The sequence below is a fragment of the Protopterus annectens genome, chromosome 14.part0 (assembly GCF_019279795.1).
Source record: "Protopterus annectens isolate FY-2018-M chromosome 14.part0, PAN1.0, whole genome shotgun sequence".
Lineage (NCBI taxonomy): Eukaryota > Metazoa > Chordata > Ceratodontiformes > Protopteridae > Protopterus > Protopterus annectens.
Genome location: NC_056748.1, coordinates 537,894,245 through 537,920,829, shown reverse-complemented (window position 1 = coordinate 537,920,829; position 26,585 = coordinate 537,894,245). Strand labels below are relative to the sequence as shown.

Sequence of the window (26,585 nt, the reverse complement as noted above, 5' to 3'; positions counted from 1 at the left end):
GTTTTTGACAGGAAAAATAATGTTTAAAGCCAAATTTTTTGCACTGTAGACTTCTAGTGATATTAGTAGAAGTAATTCAACAAAATAGGTTTGTCTACAATATGTAGTTTTTAAAAATTCCTGTCAGAAATATCTTTTGAACGCAGAGCTGAGAAAAGATGCTGCCAACCAGTCTACATCCTAGCCATGCCCCCCAAAGTGGACGGTTTTGTGGTGGTAAAGTAAATATGATGGTAGTGCTTATGGAAATGGTGCTTAAAAATAATTTTTTGAGTTTTGAGGAGAAATTTACCACCAAATTTCAGGGGTAGCAATGGGGGCCAGATTTGCTAACTTAGTCTTGCGCCACTGGGAAGAAAATTTGTTTTTCAGTCATCATTTAGGGACAAAATAGCCTTGTATAATGTTTTTTTGGATGATGTATTAGTTCTTTGGAAAGGCAATAGGAAAAAGGCTTTGCAAGTTGTTGAATATTTAAACAATACAACATCCTTTCTTACTTTTACTAGTAAGTGGAATAGTGAAACCATTGATTTTTTGGATATTAGGTTGACCAAAATGCCTGAGGGGTTGCAGAGCAATGTTTTTAGGAAGGAGACTCACAACAACTCACTACTCCATTATAAGAGTTGTCACCCTCCCCACCAACGTAGGGGAATTGTGAAAGGACAAATGGTCAGGCTGTCATGACTTATCAGTGACAACAATGTTTATAAACAAGAGTTATACACACTGATAGGGTTATTTCGAGAAAGGGGATGCCCTTTGAAAATGTTAATAACTATACAGAATAAAGTTATAAATAAAAGGGAAACTTCTTTTACCCCCATTTTATGGGGAAATAATAATGGATTGGATGAAAGAACTAATAATTTTGATTCTAGAGCTTTAGTTCTAAAATATAGCAATCAAACATCCAGTTTAATGCAAATCATTTGAACAGCTTGGGATGTAACATTTGATAAGGAATTGAAGAAATAGTTAGGAAATCACCCTAGGGTGTTTTTTTTCTAGGGGAAGAAATATAAAAGAGTTTTTGGAATTACAAAGAACCACATATACATGTTCCAAGATGTATAAATGTGGGACATGTAAGTTTTGTAGATATATAAATGGTGGGCCTTATGTTATTGTCCCGGGGTATAACAGGAGCATATCCTGTCCATGTAGGTGCAGTTGCAACACCCAAAAGGTGGTATATTTAGCAACTTTCACCACCTGTACTAGATTTTATGTTGTGAAAACTACACGTAAATTGAAGGACAGGATATCTGAACATCTTAGGGCTATTAGGGTAAAGGATTTACATAATGCCTTATATATGCATAGTGTTACCAGTTTAAACTATAAGAGGTTTATCTTTTTTGTAATTGATAGGGTTGTTCCCAGTGAGAGAGGAGGGGATGACAACCTTAAGGCTGAATGTTTGGAATATAAATGGTAGGTTATCTTAAATGCAACTTCTCCACCTGGACTAAATGACCATATATCATTAAGGTCAGTTTTGAAACAAAGAGCTAACAAACTGTGATTGTATAAACATGACAGTAATTTATTTGTATTATACACCACAATATTTTATATGAATGTAAAATGTTTTTTATATTTAAATGCACCCTATAAAGTTTTTATTTTGGTAGGAATATTCCTGAATGTCATTTTATTGTTGCTATGTGATGATGGCACTGTTTAGTGTGTTATTTAGGGATGTACATTTAAGATGATGATGTGTGTTTTTTATTGGAGGTTGAGTAATTAATGTGTATATAAATCATGTATGTGTATGGCTTCCACTAACTCTGATGATGCCATTAGTGGATGCTGAAAGCGCAAAGTTCATGAAGCTACATTAAAACCCACTGGAAGTGCATCTTGGATCATGTTTTTTTTTTCAACTTTTGTTCTGCCCAGCAACAAAATGAACAGCTTTTGCAGGTCTTGAACCCAGGACCCTGTATACTACAGTCACAACACTTAACCACTACACCATGACCACTGTGAAGACAACTGTTGTTTTCCAATATATCTGTCAACACATATTGATTAGTATTGAACAATTGCCTTTACTGCCACAATTGTGTAGTACTTGTTATTAATATGACTGTTGCATCGCATATGTCATTTTACCATAATGTACACATAGCAGATACATATGGTGAGATATGTCTGGGAGGGTATACATAACCGCGAGGTTTACACATGACAGGAATATGGCTATATACATATAATAGGGTGATATATGTCTACATGTACATACACATGTATATTCATACATATGTCTGTATACACATCTGTATAGTGCAACATATATATATGGCCATACGTACATCTCCTTGCATGTACATATACATATATATATATATATATATATATATATATATATATATATATATATATATGGATATATGTATATATAGCTATATATGTATATATAGCTATATTATATGTATACACATCCTATGTGTACAAATATGCCTATTTATGTAGATATATATGTACATCTCTATAACTATATGTCCATACATATCTATTCTGATATACCCATTACTGTCAATATATATATGTAGGTATCCATAAGTATATGTGCATATGTGTCTCTATCTGTATATGTGTAGACATATATTGCTGTGTATATGTATATATCTGATTGTTTATATGTATATATATATATATATATATATATATATATATATATATATATATATACATGTACATATACATATACATCTATGTATGTCGATATGTATATGTGTATATATCTACATAGATATATGGATAATTATATATACATATATATCCACCACATGTCCTCAACATGGAATGGAGCCCTACCTCAGCCCCAACAGTCCCAACGTCTTAGTGCAAGGGAATGTCAGGTATGTAGTGCAGGTATATATATAGACTATTGCTACTACAATAGGGGATATCTTCACAGACATGTTGTGTGTGGGAAGTCACATCTGTTTTTAACACGTGCACCACTGGCTACTGACAGACATCCTAAGGACATCATAGTACAGTACTACTGCTAGCACAGTAATGATCCTGTGGACTACAGCAGAGATATGGCCAATAAATGTGGACAGTCTGACACACTCTGGTCAGTCCAGAGGTATACACAGAACCCCTTAGTGCAAGACATGTGGACCAAGCCTGATAATGTGGGTGTTAACAGCCATGTAAATGGGTATATCACATAAATACTGGCATGCATGTGCCCCCATAGGTTATGCATTCACAAACCCCTGTCTGTCCTGACACATAATAACCACTGGTACAGAGGTGCCATGGCCACCCACTTCCCACTAGTTAGTAACATACATCTGTACAGCATCCCACTGCTTTGTCTGACATACATGACTGTTATGGTGGCCTGGCAGCAGTACATCTCGCAAGTATCTGGACATGACATCACACTGGGTAAGTATACTAAGCTGCTAGGCATGTAAGAAAGCACTGTGTAGGCTACAGGCAGACTGCCATAACACTGGCCTACATTTCTTATGGGGGATTGCACCTGTACCTGCATATATAGCAGGCTCTACAGGCATGTCACGACACAGAGTAACAGACACCTGTGTGAGAGTGCATAACCACAACCAATGTGAACATAGCCACAGCCACATATGGTTGCTAGCATATTACAGTATATGGACTATCTGATCAACACTATCCTCATATGTGCCACTCACACACTAACCCTAAATATACTGGGCCACTACACAGTGTGATCTGATGCCTGTCTATGGTATGAGACATGTGTGTGTTTGGCCCTACAAACATGTAAGCTGATAGGGTAACATACAGTGGAGCAGCATGTAACATCAGATAGAACAGGACCAAGAACAATGACATCTACCACAGTCTGTACACAGGCCAAGGTATACATTCACAATACACACACTATCAACAATTAGCATAAGTACACAGACCTCACTACTATACACACAACCACAGAATGCCCAGGTTATGTCCTTAAAGATAACCCCTACTATACATAACGTGTCACAGTGTGATATCTCACTGGCTTGTTAACAGATATGATGTCAATAAACTATTGTGTACAGAACATATGCACCTCTTATTGCATGACATATGTACACAGGTTGACAGAGTTGTGGCTGGAGGCACAAACACAGGGCCAATATTGACATGTTGCTGTGATAACTTCATACATTTACTGTTGTAACAGGGTTTGTTGTGACACGTCCTATGAGGTATATGAAGTCAGTAACTCCCATATCTATCACCATGTACTGACTGCAATCCTCACACTATGCTTCTGCAGCTCACAGATAGGTGGTCTGTGAGTAACACAAGAAATAAAAAGCACAACACACTGCCCAGTCTCCTGATGACCCTACAGATAGTTTTTTTTTCAGAAGCATAGCACTGTCGTGACAGGTATTAAAACATGTAGACCAGCCATATCCACACACACCCTGTTAAACCATTACTCCAAATGCAGAATAGCAACACTTACATTCTGTAATCATGTTAGGCACATCCCCCTCCTGTGTGTTGCCCTGGTACAGTGTATGTTGGTAGAGGTACATCCCCAATCCATCTGCAATGCTGTTTTCCAAACAACAAATCTAGATCCTGCTCACAGTGAATGAAAAGGCCCAACACCAACATGATGTCACTAGATATTGGAGTGTGTGTCCATGCAATTGGCTATGGGAATGTTACCATGGCTGTTCCACATGCAATCAGCAAGAGGAGGGCTGCAATTCATGCAGATGCCATCAGCTGATCATGGGCATCACTTACAAAACACATGCTGCTGCCCAAGCAAAGCAGGTGTTAGTCTCCACATCCACCAGAGAGGGCATGAGTGAGGCAGACAAAGGCAAAGATAAGTCAGGGAGAGGGTGGGAGAGTAAATTTAAGCATGTTTGTGTCACACACCTACGAGAACAGGGTATCAAACCCCTGACTGACTATGTATTGCTATCACTTGTCTATGCAGTTATTGGATGTGCCACATAGCTTACATGTTGAGGAGCTCTCCAAATGTATATGTGATGGTGAGTGACATCTGCAACAGTGATATGGTAGCGATACGGAAGGTGTAGTACATGTGCCTGTCTGCATGAACAGGTATCAGCGTTAACACAGCTGCACTCTCTCAGGGACCTACACACATTGATACACTTGGCGGGGTCAGGAATACACCTCCTCACTAGTTTGTTTGCAACAATACAGTACTGTGCAGGTATCACATGCACCACAGGGGTTATCCGGAGGTTATATGGGCAAAGGGTATGTGGAGGTGTCTGACATCAGACAGCATGCTTCAGTATGCCAGTGGAGGTTGTAGTGAGCGTGAATGTGGTCAAAAGCATCATACACCATACACAGACACAGGGTGCCAGTACTGACATGCATGGGTGCATTGCTTCATGGGTGTGTAGTGGCTGACTGTGCCAGAAGGCTATACAAGGCTAGGTGATGTATACACCTTGGCATCAGGCCACTGATCCCGGGAACTATCGACCTATTAGCCTGATGAGCCTGGTCTGCAAGGCCATGGAACGTATAATCATGGAACTCATAAACAAAGACATTGGTAACCTCCAAACTCTGGATCCCATCCAGTTCAGGTTTGTGAAAGGCAGATCATGCCACCTGAACATGATCAACTTCTTTGAGGCAGTCATCAAAGCCGTGGATGAGGTTAAGGTGGTTCACACAGCCTATCTTGACCACACCAAGGCTTTTTGCACCATCCCCCATTCTGGAATTATAGCTAAACTCACTAAACTAGGTATTAATCCCTACAGCACAAGATGGGTTGACAACTGGCTCACTGACAAAACCCACAATGTAAAAGTTGCAGACTCCAAATCTGACCTCAATGCAGTGACAAGTGGAGTACCACAGGATTCCATCCTGAGACCTCTACTGTTTGTTATCTACTTCTCTGAAGTACAGGCTAACACAGCAGGCCTCTGGCCAATGAAGTTCATAGATGACTGCAAACTAGGAGCCATACCTAAGTCCCCAAATGATGTGGACATCCTACAGAAGGGCCTCACTGAGACAGATGCCTGGTGTCAGAGCCATGGCCTCAAGCTCAATGCCAAAAAGTGCAGTGTCATCCCCTTTGGTAAAAACTCTGTAGCCATGAACTACCACATAGGCAGCAATCTACTTAACACCAAATACGTGGTAAGAGACCTTGGGACCCAGATGGACAGTAGTCCCTCCATTGATAGTCACATCGCCACAGTAGTCAGGAAGTCCTTCTACGTGTCACACCTCATCATAAAAGGGTTCTCATCCAGGAAAAAAGAGGTCATTGTTCCCCTCTACTCGTCACTCATTAGACCCATTATAGAGTATAACGCCCCTTTTGGAATGTACCTCACAAGACATCTGCAGCAGCTAGAAAGGCCACAGAAGTACCTCACAAAGAGGATTACTGGCCACAAACAAATGCCCTACACTGACCACCTCAAAAAACTCCAGATTTACTCCATAGCATATCGCCTACTCCGAGATGATCTCTGCCTAACATATAAAGCTATGTCAAACCCAGAGCTGTTGGACATGCTACACCTAAAGAAATCCCAATCCCTCCAATCTACATGCTCTAGGGACCTAAACCTTGTCACCACAATAAACAGGACATGCTGGGGGGATAGATTCCTGTCCCAGAGACTTCCTATACTCTGGAACAGGCTACCCATCTATGTCAAGCAAAGTTCTTCATTAGCACTCTTCAAGAAAAATCTTGATGAGTGGATGGGAAATAGGAAATACACCCCGGGGATCACTTCTGTGTGTCTGCTCGACAGTGGCACAGGAATATAACTTTCTTGGGTGGCATAAGCCATGGAACCTTGCTGGCTATGCTTATGTAGGCCCTTGGGCTGATAGCCTAGTACCTACCTGTGAACCTATGAACCTATGACAATGGTCTGCAGTGTGGCTCAGGGGTGTAGTGTCTGGATTGGCCCACACAGGCGAGTATTGTATTCACCATCCAGTCACCTGGATAACTATTGTGTGTGGCCATTGCTGTGCATTGCTTGCCATGTATGTGTTCTTTAATCCATGATGTGGACGGTGTCTGGGATGGGCACACACCCCATATCCATGTACAGTGACATGTGGAACTGTACCTAGGGTGTCTAGCCCATGTTCTGTACACAGATTGTTATCATCAAATGTGCCAGCCCTGGCCTCATGTGGTGGGAACTCGTAATGGACAGTAGGTTGACCCTACACCTACATTGATAGCATGATACAGGCATTCCCTGGTATCAGTGGCATCTGTCCATACAGGGCATGTATTTAAGGCATGGTATGTCCTTTGTGGGTCACATTTGATGGCACTACAGGTGTTGCAGGTGTGCAGTGGTGAACATAGTTAAGGTGCACTCTCTGCATGTACTGCCTATTGTACTGATGGACAGGGTGCCATGCCCTCTGTAGTCCACTGCAATCACACCATGGTTATTCTCTGTGGGCAATATGCATGGTACTACCAACAGAGCGATTCTTGCCTAGGCAAGTGTGTTTGTGTATGAGACATGGGTTGAGAGTGTTCTCTGGGTAATACAAGTGTTTCTAACTTTGTTCGACAGGCCTTGATGTCATATGTAGGGGTATGGATTAGCACCCCAGCTTCTCAGGTATTTCACATCTGTTATCCTTGTAGGGTGGACATTGTGACATATAATAGGGCCACCATATAAGAAATTTGCAAAATCCACTCCACAGTGAGTCCAGATATTACACACTCACAGCCACCTCCACACAGGATATGAATGACAAACACAGAGACACACACACACACCTGCCACCTCTGGGATTAGAACTCCTACCTAACTCATTTATTACACTACAGCACTATGCAGTTATAGGACACACCACAGAGATTACTGGAGTGCTCCTTCACAAAGGTGTATTTCACAGTGAATGATATCAGCAGCCTTGCCAAAGTAGGGCATTTGATCTGTAGTGAGTGTGACTAGCCTAAAGAGCCTTGCTCCCTACACCAGCATAGAAACACACATTACAAACATCCGCACTTGCCATGTGTGGGAAGAGAACCCCTACCAAAGTATTATATCACACTATAGTATTATGCTGTTATAGGATGCACCATGGAGATTACTGGGTTACACATTTCCCAAAAGTGCATTTCAGAGTGGATGACATCAGCAGCTTATCCAAAGTAGGGCATTTGAATTGTAGTGAGTGTGACTAGCCTAAAATACATTGCTCCCTACAGAGACAGTGAGACACACACATGCACATACACACACACACACACACACACACACACACACACACACACACACACACACACACACACACACACACACACACACACACACACACAGTTGCCATGTCTAAGATTAGAACTCTTACCTAACTGGCTTATCACACTATAGCATTACTCAGTTATAGGATGCACCACAGAGATTACTGGGCTACACTTTTCCCAATGGTGTACTTCACAGTGAATGACATCAGCAGCCTTGCCAAAGTAGGGCATTTGAATTGTAGTGAGTGTGACTAGCTTAAAAAGTATTGCTCTCTACACAGATGGAGACACACAGTTCTCATGTCTGGGATTAGAACTCCTACTTAAGTAGTTTATTACACTAAAGCATTACACAGTTATAGGACACACTATGGAGATCACTGGGCTATGCCTATCCCAAAGGTGTACTTCACAGTGAATGACATCAGCAACCTTGACAAAATAGGGCATTTGAAATGTAATGAATGTGACTAGCCTAAAATGCATTGCTCCCTACACAAACAAAGAAAGATACACACAAACACCAACACTTGCCATGTGTGGGACTAGAACCCCCTACCAATGTATTATACCACACTATGGCATTACACAGTTATAGGATGAGCCACATAGATTATTAGGCTATACCTGTCTCAAAGGTGTATTTCACAGTGAATGACATCAGCAGCTATGCCACAGTAGGGCACTTGAATTGTAGTGAGTGTGACTAGCCTAAAAAGCATTTCTCCCTAGACAGACAGACAGACACACACACACACAGCTGCCATGTGTGGGATTAGAACTCCTACCTAACTAGTTTATCACACTATAGCATTACATAATTATAAGATGCACCACAGAGATTACTAGGCTACACCTTTCCCAAAGGAGTATTTCACAGTGAATGACATCAGCAGCCTTGCCAAAGTATGACATTTAAATTGTAGTGAGTGTGATTAGCCTAAAAAGCATTGCTCCCTACACAGACACACACACACACACACACACACACACACACACACACACACACACACACACACACACACACACACACACACACACAGTTGCCATGTTTGGGATTAGAACTCATACCTAATTAATTTATCACACTGCAGTATTATTCAGTTTTAGGGTGCTCCACAGAGATTACTGGACTACTTTATTCCCAAAGGTGTATTTCAAAGTGGATGACATCAGCAGGCTTGTCATAGTAGGGCTATGGGAGGGCAGTGTATGTGCATGGGCCATAACCCATTCATCTAGAGGTTGACACACCACATGCAGGCACACACAGGGTTATATTCCACAGGTGCATATATACAGATGCTAGATGACTACTGCCTTGTGCAGTCATGTTGTACATCTAGCACTTGTACCACATAGTCTGTAATGCTGATGGATACCAGTGGATAATTTCTTCAGTGAGTGACATTTACACATCATGTGGTTGTAGCCATTTGGCTGCATGCTGGGTGGGACAGGCCTCATGATAGATGGCTCTTTGTCACAGTCACTCTCTTCCACACATCTATGTATGTCTACATTTTGCTTATTATAGTGTGTGGTCCTTGAATATATGTCTGTATTCCTATCCAATGTGTGTGCAAAGCATGGCTGGTGCATACTGAGGAGTGTATGCACTAACATCTGCAACTGTCAGATATGTATGGTCCACTGTTGTTTGCAGACATGGGCTTCATTTGTTTAAGTGTGTGAGCATGCCCAGTATGACCTTTCAGTATGTTGTTGTCTGACATTGCCTTCATTTCTCTAAGTGTGTGAGCATGCCCAGTATGCCTTTCTGTATTGAATGTGTGGATCCATTCCAGGTAGTTTGTATTCTAGTGCAGACCTTTGTGTTGTACACCTACAGGTAGTAAACTGTTTCTGCAGGGTATCCATAGATCCTTTGGCAATATGGGGACAAACTGTGCAAGGGATAGTGTGTACTGTAGGTGATTGTGTCTGTGCCACTTCTGCTACATGGTACTGGTGTTAACAGAGATATTCAGACATGTGTACTGTTATACATTGTGATGTTTTATGTTCCCAAGTACTGTCAGGTGGTCATTCTTGCTCACAGTGATGTCCTGGGGAACAAGGCTGAATGCAGCTGTGTCCAGTATTGTGGGCAGACACCTACATATTCATGGTAGGTTATGCCATTCTGGAGGGGGAGCTGCAGACACTTTCTGCTGGGTCTGTGTATCTGGTTCAGCACCTTGGTACAGTACTGGCAGAGGATCCCATACTTGTACATCCATTGACATGACAGTATGGCCTTATCTTGCTGTGTCAATACCTCACAGTTGTACAGATTTGCACAGGTTACCCAGAGGCAGGGGCTATTAGTCAGGACATTACCCCTATTGTGGTGTACAGGCAGGTTTGTAGCCACCCATTTATGTGTTTGCAGTCAGGGATAGTGTGTGCACACAGCTGTGTGCTGGACCTTGCACATTCCATGCTGCCAGTGCTCCCACCCATCTCTATTATTCTATCCTCTTCCATACATTATGCATACATTCCGTGATACTTTCCCTAAGGTTATCACCTAATCACAGCTGTGTTTTGGTGTTGGTCCACAGTTCATGCAGTGGGACATGGTGGACATGTTACTGTGGTTTGTCCACATGGCCTTGCATGTGGCTTATGTGAAGTGTGTTATGTTGTTATTTGGGTGTCCATGACATAACATTCATTGGTAGTGCATGTGAGACACAGGCCTTTGGCAGAGGCCTGTAGGCCATTTAGTGGTTATGCTGGCCAGCCGTGGCAGGCTGTTGCATTCTGTCAGCCCTACAGTCCCAGTCCACTATACAATATATTCCCCTGGGGTGACAGGGTAGGTGTGCTATGTGTTCATGCCAATACTTTCTATCTGTATTGATCAGGTGGTGTGGATGCTAGCAGGGTGCTACCTACAGCTAGGGACACACCTGCATGAGACACCTGCACTGCATGCTGCATTCTTTCGCTATTGCCATATACAGGTGGGGGACATATTGTACCCATTTCCAACAGCAGGGATATGACCTGAGAGGTACTTGTGGGTGGTGTTTGGGTGAGCTGGGTGCATGTGTGCTATGGACACTAGTTGCAGCTGATGCACAGATATGCATGGGGCATTCCAGTTATGCTGGCATGTGCAGGTACATCAGCTGTTTTCCAATACATCAGTCCTACCACCTTTGTGATCTGCAAGTGTTCGGGCAGACGACACCGGTATTCCCTACTACAGGTCCAGATAATGTGCTGCGTATCTGTATGTACAATTCCAAGGGTGCGTCCATTTCAGTTACACACTATATACTGTATGTCTGGGGTAATTTCCCCTGTGTACTGCTTGTATATCTAGCCCAACAGCCATGCCATGTCACTCTTTCAGATGATGACACATATTACCACCATACATTTACAATGGCTTACTGCTAGCATGTGTTATACTGGTGGGAATTGTCTTTGGCACTGCAGTTGTGAGGACTTGGCCCTGTCATCAGCAGTAGTGGGCAATGGCCACCAGGTCATACCTCAACATGAATACATACTAATCACTCTCACAAAATATGAAACACACACCAACCTAACACACACATACCTGCATATTGTATAAATGCTACAATCTATCCTCCTACCTTGGCCATCTCTGGGCATCTGTGCTCCACTGGTATTATACCTACACATGCATGTTACTACATTTCTACATTGGATTGGGGGGACACACCTGACTGTTTATACATTGCTACACAGGAATGGGGGGCACACCTAACTGTTACTACATTTCTACATCGGATTGGGGGGACACCTGATTGTTACATTTGTACATCGGATTGGGGGGGCACACCAGACCAGTACTACATTTCTATATAGGATTGAGGGGGCACACCTGACTATTACTACATGTCTACGTAGGGTTGGGGGCACACCTGATTGTTTCTACATTTCTACACAGGATTGGGGGAGGGGGCACATCTGACTGTTGCTACATTTCTACACAGGAGTGGGGGGGGCACAGCTGTCTATTTCTACATTTCTACACAGGATTGGGGGAGCACACCTGACTGTTTCTACATTTCTACATAGGATTAGGGGACACACCTGACACTTGTACACATTTGCTATGTCTGTACTGGTATGTCATGTACTCCATTTCATTCTGTATTCTAACCTATCATGCTGACTAGAGGCATAGCAGTGTAATACAGGTCTTAGGTTTGATTGACATACATATCAGTTTCTGACTTCCTATCCTTCAGAATTAACATCCCACTGCCTGACCTGGTGTAGTCTGTCTGTGTAGGCCTGGGGGGGGGGGTTACCCATAGGCATCATTCAAAGGCCCTGGCACAGCCTTTGTTTGTCTTTGTCTACACCTGTCCTGCTGGCTGAGACTGTTGTTGGGTATGTGAACCTCCCTGACTGGCATGTGTGTATCATAGGGATACACATGTGGCCCAGTACATTTCCTGCAGTGGGGTTTGTCACCATTAATAGTAATGGCTACTATGGTGACACCAGTATTTGTTACAGATCTCATGCTGCCACCATAGGTGTCTACTATCTGCTGGCATCCCATTCAGCCACCCAATTCCCCTGCATTCCCACATCCATATCATAGATACAAATAACAGCACATACTACTCCAATCAGCAAATGGTAAGGAGAGTGACTTACCTTGTGGGTGTGCCAGTATTGAGGATGGTGCTGGGGGATGCCTATGTCAGATGCACATAGTACACTCCCTATACATGGTTGAGTACAGGTAGTGTCATGTTTGACATCCCTTGTACTGTATGTGTGAGTCAGAGAGAGGTGTCATTCCCTGGGTCCCTACTGTGTCAGTGTATGTGCTATGCATTGCCTCTTTGCCAAGGCCATGGCATACTGGGCACACCTCCATCTGCCTACAGGGGCAAGCTCAGGTTGCTCCTCCTCTGAGTCACTCTGTCACTCTGTGCCTGTGCAGGTCTTGGCATTGGTGAGGGGCTGTGTGGCCCTGCCCCATGCTGTTCCTGCTGCAGCTGTTTCCACAGGATCATATTGTGTAGCATGGTGCACATGATCATTTGGGTACATGTAAGTGGTGAGTACTGCAAGGCTCCATTGGATGTGTCCAGGCACCAGAACCATGACTTGAGCATCCCAAACACATGCTCTATTATGATTCTGGTCTGTGTGTGTGCCTCATTATGGCGTTCTTGTTCAGGTGTGTATGCATTTCTGATGGGTGTCATCAGCCATGGCTTCAGTGCATAACCAGCATCCCCCACTAGGTGACCGTAAGGGATGTCCCCACTGGCAAATGTCTCCACAGCTGCATCAGATGCCAGATGTGGGAATCGTGATAGCTTCCAGGGCAGCCAGCACACACACTCATTATAATGCCCTGGGCATTGCACACAACCTGGCAGTTGATGGAGGGGAAGCCCTTGCAGTTGATGTAGACCCTACCCCGCTCACCGGGGTGTATGCAGTCCATAGTACCCACCACCTTAGGGTATTCTGCTGTTTGGTGGAAGAGATGCATATTGCTGGCCAACACCTCACAGCCGTTGAGAAAATATATGTGCTCACTGGCATATGCTGACATGGCATCGAGGAACTGGTGGAATACTCTGGATGCTGATGCCTGTGAGATCCCCATGATATCCCCAGTTGGGCTTTGGGAGGTACCTGTGGCTAGTATTCCTAGGCCTACACATACATTGGTATCCACTGGGATGGGTTCCACTCTGTTAGTTCTTTGTGTCAGGTGTGGCCAGCACAGCACAACAATTTCCTGTAGGAGATCCCTATCCACCCTATAGTGCTCCACTATCTCCAGCTCATGTAGCCCCTGGTAGGTTACCCTGGGTCTGTACACCCTTTTCCATCTCCTCACTGTGGGTTGGTCGACAGCATTCTCATCCTCACCACCCTCAGCCTCTTCCACATGTTGATGTCTGATAGCTGCTGCAGCCCATATCATTCTGTTGGTTTTTTGTTTGTTAAAAGTTCCCCACTTGTATACACTGGTGGTATAGAGTATGTGAGAAAAAACAGAGGGAAAGGTTTTTGCATAGTTTATAGTTGTGTTCTGGGCTGGGCTGGTCTGCTGCCTGTGTAATTGGCTGATTCTGATACATTTCACCTGCCAGCTATGCTAGTTCTCCTAGATTACCTTCCTACTGCTGTTTTCCCTTCCCATTGCCTTCCTGTTTAAGCCCGGGGGCATGCCGTGCAAACAGAGGGCTCAAATGTGCACAGAGCTGCTATTTCCTGGTTTACTTTTTTTTCCTTTAAAACCCAGTGAGCAGAGTGCACACCCACTTAGGCAATGTAAAGAGTGCTAGGCAGCCTCAGACACACCCCCTTGCATAGCTGTGCTAAGCAAAGGGCAAACCATAGCCACAGGGCTCCAATCTGCTTACAGTATGCCTGACACCCCCTCCATAATGTCAGCTAACTCCTAGGCTTGCACCAAGCTATTCCTTCTCTTGCACTGTTGGGTGCTGACTAGCATGCAGGGGAAATCTGGGATTCAGTATCATTCCCCTCATTTGCATAGGATTGCCTGCTGATGCATAGTTACAGGTCCCACACTGAGCCTCCCCCCTTAGCAACCACTATTCACTGGCCATGTTGTCTTCTACATGCCATTGAGTATAATGGCAAAATAGTGATTTTGGTTAGAATGCTTATTTTAGGTATTTTTTCCTATTTTTCTCCCAATCCCATTTGTGCGCCACTGCCCTACGCTTAAACAACCGAGATTGACTAAAAGAAAAAGTTGCTTTTTTTTATTTTTGCAACTGTTTTCCATACTGATGGCCTTTTACTTGGTCATTGGCATGCTTTATACATAATATCCACCCTTTAGTTGGAGCTGTCATGGCTCCGTTTTGGAGTTTGCAGAAATGTACTCCATTACTGGTGGAGTACATTTCTGCAGATTACACTAGTCCTGTACGGCTGGTTTCCAGCTTCCTGGATTACAAATTCACCTCATTTGTATGAATTTCTCCTGCAAATGGGGTAATTTGCATACAGGGGCTGAGTCCGTGCAGGACTAGTGCAGGAGTGCTCGTGCACGTCCCTACAGCTTATTCCTGGATCGCACGGCAGACATATTGCCTGCTGGAGTTCCTGCACTAGTCCTGCACATCGTGCAGGGCTCATTGAATCCGGGGGATTGATTTTCACTGATGAAACAATTTATTGTGCTGGTACACAGAAGAAAAAGTAAGTTCTCACCTTTCTGTCCTTGGTCTCCTTTTTGTCCTGGTGAGCCAGTGGATCCCTTTTGTCCAGCTGGACCTGCTTTACCTGGAGGACCCTGAACACCTTTTAATCCTTGTCCTGGTGGGCCTGGTGGAAAAAAGAAATACTCCTTTTAAAAAAGAAATACTCATTTTAAGAATATGTTGACATTTTTATATACTGAAACATTCCAAAATGTGAAGTTCCTATTGCTTTCAAAGTCAGTCTTTCCTATGTGTTCTTTTGAATCTTCACAGTAATGCAAGCTGCTGCAATTATAAAGGTAAGAGTGAGGTACATCTGTGACATCCTCCAGCATCCCTAGCAGCTGAAAGTTTCGGCCCAAGCAAAATAAACCTCGGCAGAGCAAGAATGTTATGCAAATATTAATCTTCCTTTTAAACTTGAAGAAGACATCAAAGAAGGAATTCAGAAGCTGCGTGGATAAGATTAGTAGCTGCAGTCATGTTGCTCCCCTATAATTAGAACAGAATTTAAGCTCAAATCGCTAGCTCTGAATGGAACCTCATGAATAATTATTTAGGCCGGTATGCTGTGCTAAGCCACAAGGGGGATTATAATCTCTAACCCTATCAGTGATCTCTTGCCCCAGGACTCTGAAGGAGGACTGATGAAGATCTAGGGGTACAAGTGCTAAAACAACTCACTACACTATTTGATAAGACACTATATTTTATAATTAAGAATAATTGATAAAGGAATGCATAATAACCAGTGTAGATGCAAATGACAGCAACAACAGCACGGGTGTATCTTAAGTGAGCTACTTACATAAAAGTTGCAGCATCCATCAGAAATATCATTGTGGGATGAATGTAATAAGTTATGGGGCTACAGTGAGTCGGTCTTAGCAATACCCAATTACTCTTGAAAAATCACTCAGTCTCACGTCACGTAGGACAGGGAGTATTAAGTTTAAACAGTTTGTGATGATCTTAAAGGTAACTGCCCACAGTGCTCTGTGTGTTTATGAATCACTGTCAGCCAACTATACCTTAGACTAACCACAAACACTCCTTATAGCTTCCTGTAAGGTTTTTAGACTCAGACCCCACAGCAATCATCTTAAGGAGATTATAGCAGAAATGGCATCCTCCCAGAAATGAACAGAAAAGCCCATTTACTAATACGGAATTTGCAACTCTCACAGCCAGGGACAAAATGATATAGGAAAATTCAGAAGTGGAAAGAAAATATGAGAAAAGAGGAAGAAATCTGGAAAGCTGTAGCAATGAAGGACCTCCATTTTTCCAGTAGTAAATGCAAGGGAAAGAAATAAAGTATATAATTTGTTGGGAGCCAGGTATGAGGAGAGGTGAGAATCCCAATAAAGAAAATTAATATATTTGAACTTATCTATGGTAAATAGTGGTGTGTGTGTGTGTGTGTGTGTGTGTGTGTGTGTGTGTGTGTGTGTGTGTGTGTGTGTGTGTGTGTGTGTGTGTATATATATATATATATATATATATATATATATATATATATATATATATACATACAAGGGAAACAGAAAGTAACAGTGGCCACACCACAGTGTGAATTGTAATTCTTGAAGCATAGATATGTTTATAGGATCATAAGTTCTTACTAAGCTTACGGTTAAGGAGACCATTAGAAATTCAGCGACATCACATAGTACTGGTGGAAAACTAACAATATTCACCACTAAGCTGATTTTCATCATGCCTTGCAGGAGAACATTTGCAGTTACCCATCCAATTATGTAGACAGTTTTAGAAGTTATTAGGGGAAGCACTCTGCTTGATATGTAAGGACAGTATAATCCAGAAATGGGGAATACTTTTAGTTAAGAACATATTGCACCATCTGGAGCATTTGATGTACTAGTATTGAGTAAGTATAGGTATTAAGACCTGAGATATTTTTGGCAAAAAAATGTTGATATCTCTCGAGTTGGTTTAGGTGCCTAGTACATGCCAAAGGGAGCATTATATTTAATAATCAGCCTAATAGGGGAGAAATAAAGTGGGACTATAATTTATTTGGGCCTTAATGAGATAAATAAATGATATGTCTTGCAAGGCAGAACATTTTTATAACCATTGCAGAAATATAGTATTCAAATGAATGCCTTTTATCAGTGTATGTACCCAGGTATGGTTATGTCAGATTTAAGTGGAATATTATCAATATGGCAAGCAGTATTTTTCCTAGATTTACCAAGGAATCTATGCTGCATTTCTTGGAATTGAGGGTGAGTCCATGATTAATATACCAATCATTTGTAACACAGACAACCTAAATCAAAGCTCTAGCACCATTTTCACAGTGACAGACCTGATGTAAACTGGTAAAGGTGTAATACTCTCTGCAGCTGGATATCTTTATTGGTAGTTTTCTGAAACTCATTAATGTCACAATCCCTAAATGTCTTACCTGCAAATGACTGTCTCACATTACAAACTACTCAGACACCTTATGTATGATCTCCCTCCATCACGTGCTGCTGAAATATCTGAAACACTGAAAAATATCAATCCCTTTAACAATTACAACACAAATATCTTCTTTTTAATTTATTTATTTACACTTTATTGACTAGGTTAGACCCACTAAGACAATGGCCTCATTTCAGAGGAGAGCTGAGGTGGTATTCACACAAGTTAGGGGAAATTTGTCCATGACACTGTAGAACTTTCTTTAGTCATTAAGGGAGTGCTTGTTCTGTTCTCATTGCAGTGGTGGCTGGGAGAGTAGCACTCAGTGAGATCCGATATGGTAGATAGCAGAGGAGAATGCCAATGCAGTGGTGAAGGCTCTATAGGATTCTGAGGAGCTGTTTCAACAAAATGTGTTTGTTTCATCAGAAGCAAATGTTCAAAACAATGATAGATATTTTATTACAACCTTGCACTCGGGAAGGTTACAGGATATTTTAGGTGAATTGTTTGCATAGAGAGATGTAGAATGGAAAAGATGTTTCATTGGGTGAAATTATGGACAAAATCCATTTGGAGGAATCAGAAACCATTTTAAAAGAAGATTGCCAGATAAAGAAATAATATGCAGAGACTGTTAAGGAAACTGCAAGGAAAGTGACAAGAGAGGAACAGAGGAAAGGAAATAGCAATCAAATAAAATTTGTGTTAAGAATAAGAAAGAAGAAAAAGAAATGGACAAGTATGACATTTGAAATTATTTAATGGTCCCATTGGGAGTGAAGGCTCATGAGGTAAGAGCTTTTATTCCTATTCATAAGGCAACATATTGTGACAGTATTTTTAGACTAATTCTGTTCTGGAAAGTGTTTGGGGGAGTATGAAAAAATGAATTGTATTCCATGGAAATCTTATGTGGTTAAAGCATTTCATAGAGAAACAAAAAAGTAAATACATGTTCAGTTTCAAACTGAAGTTGAAAAATAGACAAACAGACTTTAAAGAGAAATTTAAGTAAGCTTTTTAAACAAGTTATGGACATTAACACATTGTATGATAGAAGATTATGGACTGGTGGATTGGACTGTCATATTGTACTGAAAATTGATAAAGAAAAAATGTTCATATCCCTATTGTGATAAATATAGAAGGTAATGGGGATGTCATAAAATACTGGGGGCAACCAAAAACATGTTTTTTTTTTCTGCTGAAAAGATGATCAGTTGATAAATAACTGTGATAAGAGTAAATGTTTTATTTGTGAGGGAATAGGTCATGATACAAAATGTGTGAGTTGAAATTATATAAATGTAACAAAATTGGGCATTTATGGATGGATTGTAATTCACAGAAAAAGCATGATGAACCAGAAGAAAAGAAAAAGTGAGAGTTGTATACAGAAAGAAGTAATGGTCCCAGTAAAAGATAAAGAGGAAGTAGGGAAGCAAAATTGAGTGAAAATAAAGATAAGGATAAACAGAAAAATGAAACAGAAGCTATTATAGACAAAGATTCTGAAATAAGTGACAAGGAAGATATAAATTGAAAAATAGCGAAATGTATAAAGAATTATGTATGCAAAATAGTAGCAGACAGAAAAAAAGTTTAAAGGGATAAGTGAAAAAAGAGAAAAAGAAAGGAAATGGATAATGCAAACGATATCAATGTGTCAAATTTACATAATTTCTGGTGAGCTACAAAATAGATATAATTGTAATTTTAGAGTTCTTTCAGTAAATGTAAATAACATTTAAAATATAAGTTGATGAATAGGCATCCTAAAATGGTATAGTAAGTGTGAAGTTGTTGCAATAATATTGGAAGATGCAAGATTTTTGACACAAGAAGAGAGATTGCAAGCAAAAAACTTGGGGTGGGAGATACAATATAGAACCTAGGAAAGAACTGTGTTCTGGCATAACTGTACTTCGTAAGAAGTCAATGAAAATATTGAATATAACACTGGTAATGATGGGAAGATTAACTATTCAGATCTTAGGTATATAGAATTATAGCATGTTATGCCCATGTTACAAGTAAAGAAAGGGAACATTCATTTTATAAAATTCAGAATTATGGAGTAATTAATATGAGTATAATATTAATGGGAGATTTTAATTGTGATTTGAGAAGAAAGAAGAAGAGAGGAAATACAACAATTTTTGAAGTTATAACATGCAGCAATTTAAAGATTTGGAATAATAATTTGTGGACATATAGTCAAGGTGTATATAAGAATGAAATAGATTATTTTACTGTTTCGCAAGGTTTAAATATAAATAAGGAAGATATACTTATAACAGGCTTTTCAGATCATTCAGCCATGTGACTAGAGATAAAGGAAAAAAGGAGTATATCAGATTGGGAAAAGGTATAAAAAGAATAGATGAGATATTATGGGATGCAAATGAGAAAAAAATAAGTATGCAATTATTGAAAGATTACATTTCCACCAGAGTATGTTAAAAAAATTGTGAACCAACAAAACAAACACACCACTCATGGAACTAACACCAAAAGCTTTAATGACGTTTAAAGTTAAGTGCTTTTATCCTATAAGTAAAATGACTTATTTGGTGTTTATTGTGCACTGTGTTTTGTTTCTTGATGTTATAAAAAATGGTACAAATGGTGGCTAGCTTTTAAAGAAAAATATAAAATATGTTTTTTTAGAATGGCAGTCAGATGTTAGAAAAGTGGTAAAAACAAATTATAAAACAATGTATATAGATTTTTTAAAGGGCTTGGAAAGAAATGATAGAGAACATAGAGAATATTAGGTGATAGAACAGAGAATTTATGAAACTAATCAAGAGAAAATTAAAGAATTATTTTTTAAGAAAATATATTACTTACAACTTAAATGAGAAGAAATGTCAGCTTATTTGAGCAGCATAGTTAAAGCAAATACTAGTATAATGAGAGAAATTAAAGATGATAGAGGAAAGAGTAAGACATTTTCACGAACAAATTATGAATCTCATAATAAATTATGTAAAGAAAATGTTTCAGGATAGAAAGAAAGCTAATTATATTACCAATGAAGGAATAAAAATTCCAGTTATGTTTACTTATGCAGATGACATTATACTGATTACAAGAAACAAAGTCTGAATAAAAGATGTTATATGTTATGTATATCACTGTTTAAAAACAGTAGGTGTGACTTTAAATAAAGAAAAAAAAAGTAAAGGCCTGGGTAGTATAATAAAGATAGGAGGATTATCATTTTCAGTGAAAGAAATCTTTGTTTTAAGAATAACATTTGGGGTAAAAATGCAAGAGATGAACAATGGCATAAGAAAATAGATGAAGTAAAGGAATGTTGTTGTTTTTGAAAAACAGACAAGGTATAATTTTATAAAAACAAGTGTATTTATTTAATTCAATTATACCTGTAAAGATTGCATGTTTAGCTAGTGTTTATTTGTTGCTAATAATCTATGAAAAAGAAACACTACAAGTATTTTTTTTTCTTTTATATGGGGTTTTAGATTGAATCTAGTGAAGAAAGGAGTTTTATATGCCAGTAAGGAAAATGGAGATTTAGGATTGATATACCCAATTGTTTATGCTGCTTCTTTGAATTTGTATTAAGTTTTATTATGAATAAATGATAAAAATGAAAAGTTATTTGTAAATTTACTGAAGTACAAAAACGAGTGGCATTGGGATATGTTAAAAATCAAAAAAGGAAAAGAATGTTTAAATAAAGAAATTAGTTGTTATCAAGATTAAATTCTTGTTATGGAAAACAAAAATTGATGAAATAGAAAATGAGAAGAAAGTGTGGTATAAAACTACCATGATACAATATCATTATGCTAGTTATTGGGATGACATAGCACATAAAAATGTTAAAGCTATAAAAGTATGAAATACATGGTATAATAAGCAAGTAGAATGTCAAGATTTTTTATGGAGGTAAGTGTTTAATAAATTATCAGTAGAAGGAAACCCACCATATAAAAAATCAGTGAAAGAGTTTGTATATATTGTGGTAAAGAAAAAACTACAGAGCATGTTTTTTACAATGATGAGGGTTGCAAAATTGTGGGAGAATTGTGTAAGGAGACTTTCTTTGAAAATATAAAGAAAGTAAATTAAATAAATATGGATATGATTATATATGGATATTATAACTAAAAAATAAGGAATATGTCAGTAAAATTGTCAAAAGAGTATTTTATGTTGCGTAGACCATTTGGAATGAAAAGCTATATGAAGTTATGCATAATGGTAAATGAAGACTAGCAGTAATTTTAAGAAAAAAATAGATAGTGTTTGTGAAAAAAGGAGTGGGGTTCAAATAAGATAACAAAGATAGAAGTTTAACATAATAATGAAAAGCAAGATATCTTTGATTGTATGACAGTAACAGAAAGGAATGAAAATCTGTACACTGCATAAATTTGTAAATATGTAAGTTTGTAATTAGTATTAAACATATTAAAAATTAAAAAAAAACTACTCTCTTTGATAAGTGCTGTGGGATCTTTTATATCCACCTGAGCTACTACCAACTCAGGCAAATGGGCTTCAATTTCCCATCTTATCCGAATTATAGATTTCAATCATATAGGAATAAACATCTTAAGACTATACTTGGTCAGTCTCCACTGAAATTTTCATTAAAAAAAAGTGAATCCAGTCCCAACAATCCCAGCCCAGATTCAAGTTACTCTACTCAATTAGAATGAGTCTTAACTCTCTCAGCCCCTGCTTCAGCTTCTGATAGTGATCACCATCTTTTCAGTGTCACCTCTGAAGTACAAATATATATACATACATAAGCAAGTAAGTTGCCCTAATACAACAATATTTCAGTCTCTAAACATAAGGCACAAATATCAACACTGGCTCTCCCTTGGCTAACTCCTAAAATAGGAAAAGCCTCTTAAAAGAAGAGAATATCCTTAGAGATGTACAGCATCTCCAAAAGAATTTCTTTCTCAGCTACTGCTAAGTTAGCAATGCAGAAGCCTCACAAGTATAAGTAAAACTATTTTTCTCAAAGACAGACTACTGTATTAGGAAATCCCAGGAGTTTTTTGGCATGAAATCAACCAGCTTGAATGAAGATAAAAATAAACTAATATTGTTTTCAGATTTGAGGGCTACAGAAAAGCAAGGCCTCCTTGGTAGATCCTGCATCTGCAATTTTCATTTATTTACCCATACAATATTATATTCTGGTATATTAACCAAGTTTACAATCTCAAGTGAAGCTAGCATGGACTTTGCTGCTTGTAAACAATGGACTAAGCTGTCAACCAAAGTTTTAAAACATTTTAATGTTTGGTACTGACCTGACTACTAGAGATAACATATTACACATTCTCATGCACAGAACAAAAACCCTTTCTCCTTCATATTTTATGAGAGCAGAGACTCACATCTGATTAGTTGTTAATCCTATTAAATATAGGTCCTACAGTTGCTGACAGTTTCTCATTTGTGGAGCATCTACAACCTGATTGCTCAGATTATACATTTTTTGCCTTTGCACCAAGATTTCCCCTTCAATCATTTACAAAATATAGAAGATAAAATGTCATTATTTACACCCAGAATTCATCAGGGCCCCTTTCATCTTGGTATCCACTTCAGCAATAATTATTGACACTACCCTGACCTCTAGCACATTTTTGTGGAAAACATCAACAATTATTCCTTTTCTAATGATTAAAATTTAAAGCATCAACAATTATTCATTTTCTAAGGGTTAAAACTCATAACAGTGGGGAATCATTTGTTTTTCTTATAGAGTTTATGGTGCTTTCTCAGTTCCTGAACTGAATACTTAGTTATTCACCAATTTTTATTGGTCTTCTGACCATAGACAACTTTAATATTTTATAAGTATACTTCTTATGTCTTAGAAAAACATTGAAATACAATAGGCACAATGGTAACATTGTATAATAAATGCTAATAAATTTGTACCTCTCTTACCAGGACTTCCTAATGTAAGATTGCTAATTATGTTTCCTATAAAAATCAAAACAACAATAAACACTACATAAATATGTAAAATGGAATGGTTAACGTTTCATTGTATTCATATATGATTATATCCCTTTTTGAGAACTTTTTATGCATGTCCTTTAACATGTCTTTGTTTTTATTATATACTCAAGTGGGCATTGTGATGATATAGCTGTACAAGTATATACAAAATTATACAAATCCTCAAACATGCTTCCTGAGTTTTTGCCTGTAAATTTTTAAAATGGGAAGTAGCATTCATGATGGTGCTTCACTATGTTTAGGAACCTTCTGCAGTGTGACATTGGTGTGCATGAAATACATATAGAAAGTTGCATGTGTGATAGTTCTCAACTTATGAAAAGCTTTGCAAAATATACTACATACCAAATATATCAGTAAATGGGGGCAGAGCCAAGATGGCTAAGTGAAGACAGCTAATTTTAAGCTTTGCAGAATTATATTTAAATAAGGGAAAATAATTGTTTTTTTTTTTTTTTCAAAAAATTCTCCACAACTTAATTGATAATATTTCTGACTTCTCTATTCCTGAATTTCATGGAAATATATAAAAATGTTCCTGTCACTTTTACTTGGAGACTAATTCACCAAATAAAGATGAGAAACTCTAATCATTCTCACACTGACACTTCCTTGAGACAAGATTTACAGCCAGTGAAGTCTACCTTTCAGGGATTATCTTTGAAAATGGATGGTTTCCAAGAAAATTTAGAAAAGCTTAGAGAAAACTGTCGTAAACAAACAGATGTCTTTAAACAACTGCTGCAACAGCAACAAACCAAAATTTCTGATATGACAAATGCCTTGAATGACATAGGCGGGAGACTAAAGGAAGAAGAATCCCAACCTGATTTTTTTCTAAATCAGAATACCTGGATTCTTAACAAAATTGATGACTTGCAAATCAGAAAAAGGAGATGTAACATTTTTTTGGTCTTACAGAAAAAAACTGAAGGTAATGATTTAATTTCTTTTCTAAGTAATTGGATTCCTGAAATATTAAAGATACATGGTATTTTTTTCTTATAGCACTAAAAGCATTCATAGAGCCACAGATAAACCTGTCTCCTCTTCCTCCCCTTCTCCTCCATGATCCATTGGAATGAATTTTTTATCATATATTGATAAAGAATTTGTACTTTAAACTGCTTGGAGAAAACCTCCTTTGAAATATAATTTGAATTTAATCAGATTTGATAATGATTATTCAACTAAAATAATGGACTTGAGAAAAAGCTGCTGGCCTCTTATTAAAGCTCTCAAACAAAATGGTATTAAATCTCAAAAAATGGATCCAGCTAAATAAAAATAGATCTGTCAAACAAGATAAAAAATATTTAACAACTTGTATCAGAAACAACAACATTACCCCTATTTCAGAAGATATGGACTGGTCTCCCCCTTCTCTGAACAGAACATCGGAAAAAAATTCCTGGACTGACTTAAAAAAAAAGAAGCAAAAACCTCCCCCTGATCCTAACAGTACTAACAAAGCTACTAAATCATCAGCCACAAACTTTCATTGAACATTTTCTTTTATTTACTACATCAATAATCTTAGCCTGAGATAATATCAGTTTCCAATATCAAATTCAATAAAATCTAGTGTTCAAATATTAATCACTTTTGCTTGAAGAAATAGTTCTCTAGTTGTATATCTCAAACTCCACTTGACTAATTATGTTCCTTTGTTTCAACAACCTATCATTATTCCTCACAGGTAATTTCCTTTTCATCTTTTTATAGCTTAATAGATATGGTTTCACTTTAGAAAGGTGACTATTATCCCCTATTTATAAAATTGTTATATTACTAACAATCATCATTCCTGTTTAAATTTAATATTTATATCCTATGGAAATAGTTGTTTTTCCTGATACTTTATACACACATTTCTAGTTAATATATAGTTTAAATTGATTTAATTTAGTGGTGGTAGGATAACCTTCCTCTGTTGTGTCTGACTGTTATATCTGTGGGGAAGTTTGTTTTTCTTGGCAACACTATATACTGCATATATGCGAAGTAGTCATTTTTTTGAACTAGCACCATTTTAAGATATGTGTAGGCTAAATTCTTTTAATAGCCATTTTTTCTATTTTCTTTATGCTTTCCCCACTGAATCCCCTTTACACTAACCTCAAGATATTTGTAGAGTTGAGGCTGATAAGTTGTCACAGGCTACACAAAGTTCTTATTTTCTATAATACCTTTCACAGGAAGCTGTTCATGTTTCCACTGCAGCACTTTTTCTTGTAGCAGAACATTCCCAGCCTTCTTTACTTTTTCACTTTATATGTACATGACTACATTCAGTCTACTTCCAAATATAGTTTTGATAAACAACTTAGACTAGGGGAATGGTGAGAGAGGGGAACAGGGGAAGAATTTATAACTTTTAGTAAGTGTTTACTGCCATTGTCATACTATTTTCAGGTCTGTGACCCACTTTTGCTAGAATCCTAGAATATCATGCTCATTGAGATGTTCTGCATACTTGCAACTGATTAACCCAGGAAGACTTGTTTCTGTGTAAACAAATACAAAAAGCTATGAAGTCTTCTTGTCTATTGAAGTGACTTAACATATGAAATGAAACTTTTAATAGTAATGCTACTTTTCTTTGCATCTTTCAGTAGGGAAAGGAAGAGGTAGAG

General features: G+C 38.7%; 1 protein-coding gene across 1 annotated transcript in view; it reads right to left on the bottom strand.

Annotated features, from left to right (window-relative positions):
• SFTPD (surfactant protein D) overlaps positions 1–26,585 on the bottom strand; it is a 362,436-nt gene that overhangs the window by 255,704 nt on the left and 80,147 nt on the right. Inside the window, exon 3 of the mRNA XM_044056287.1 lies at positions 15,494–15,607. Within this exon, the coding sequence (XP_043912222.1) occupies positions 15,494–15,607 (114 nt within the window). The remainder of the gene's footprint in view (positions 1–15,493; positions 15,608–26,585) is intronic.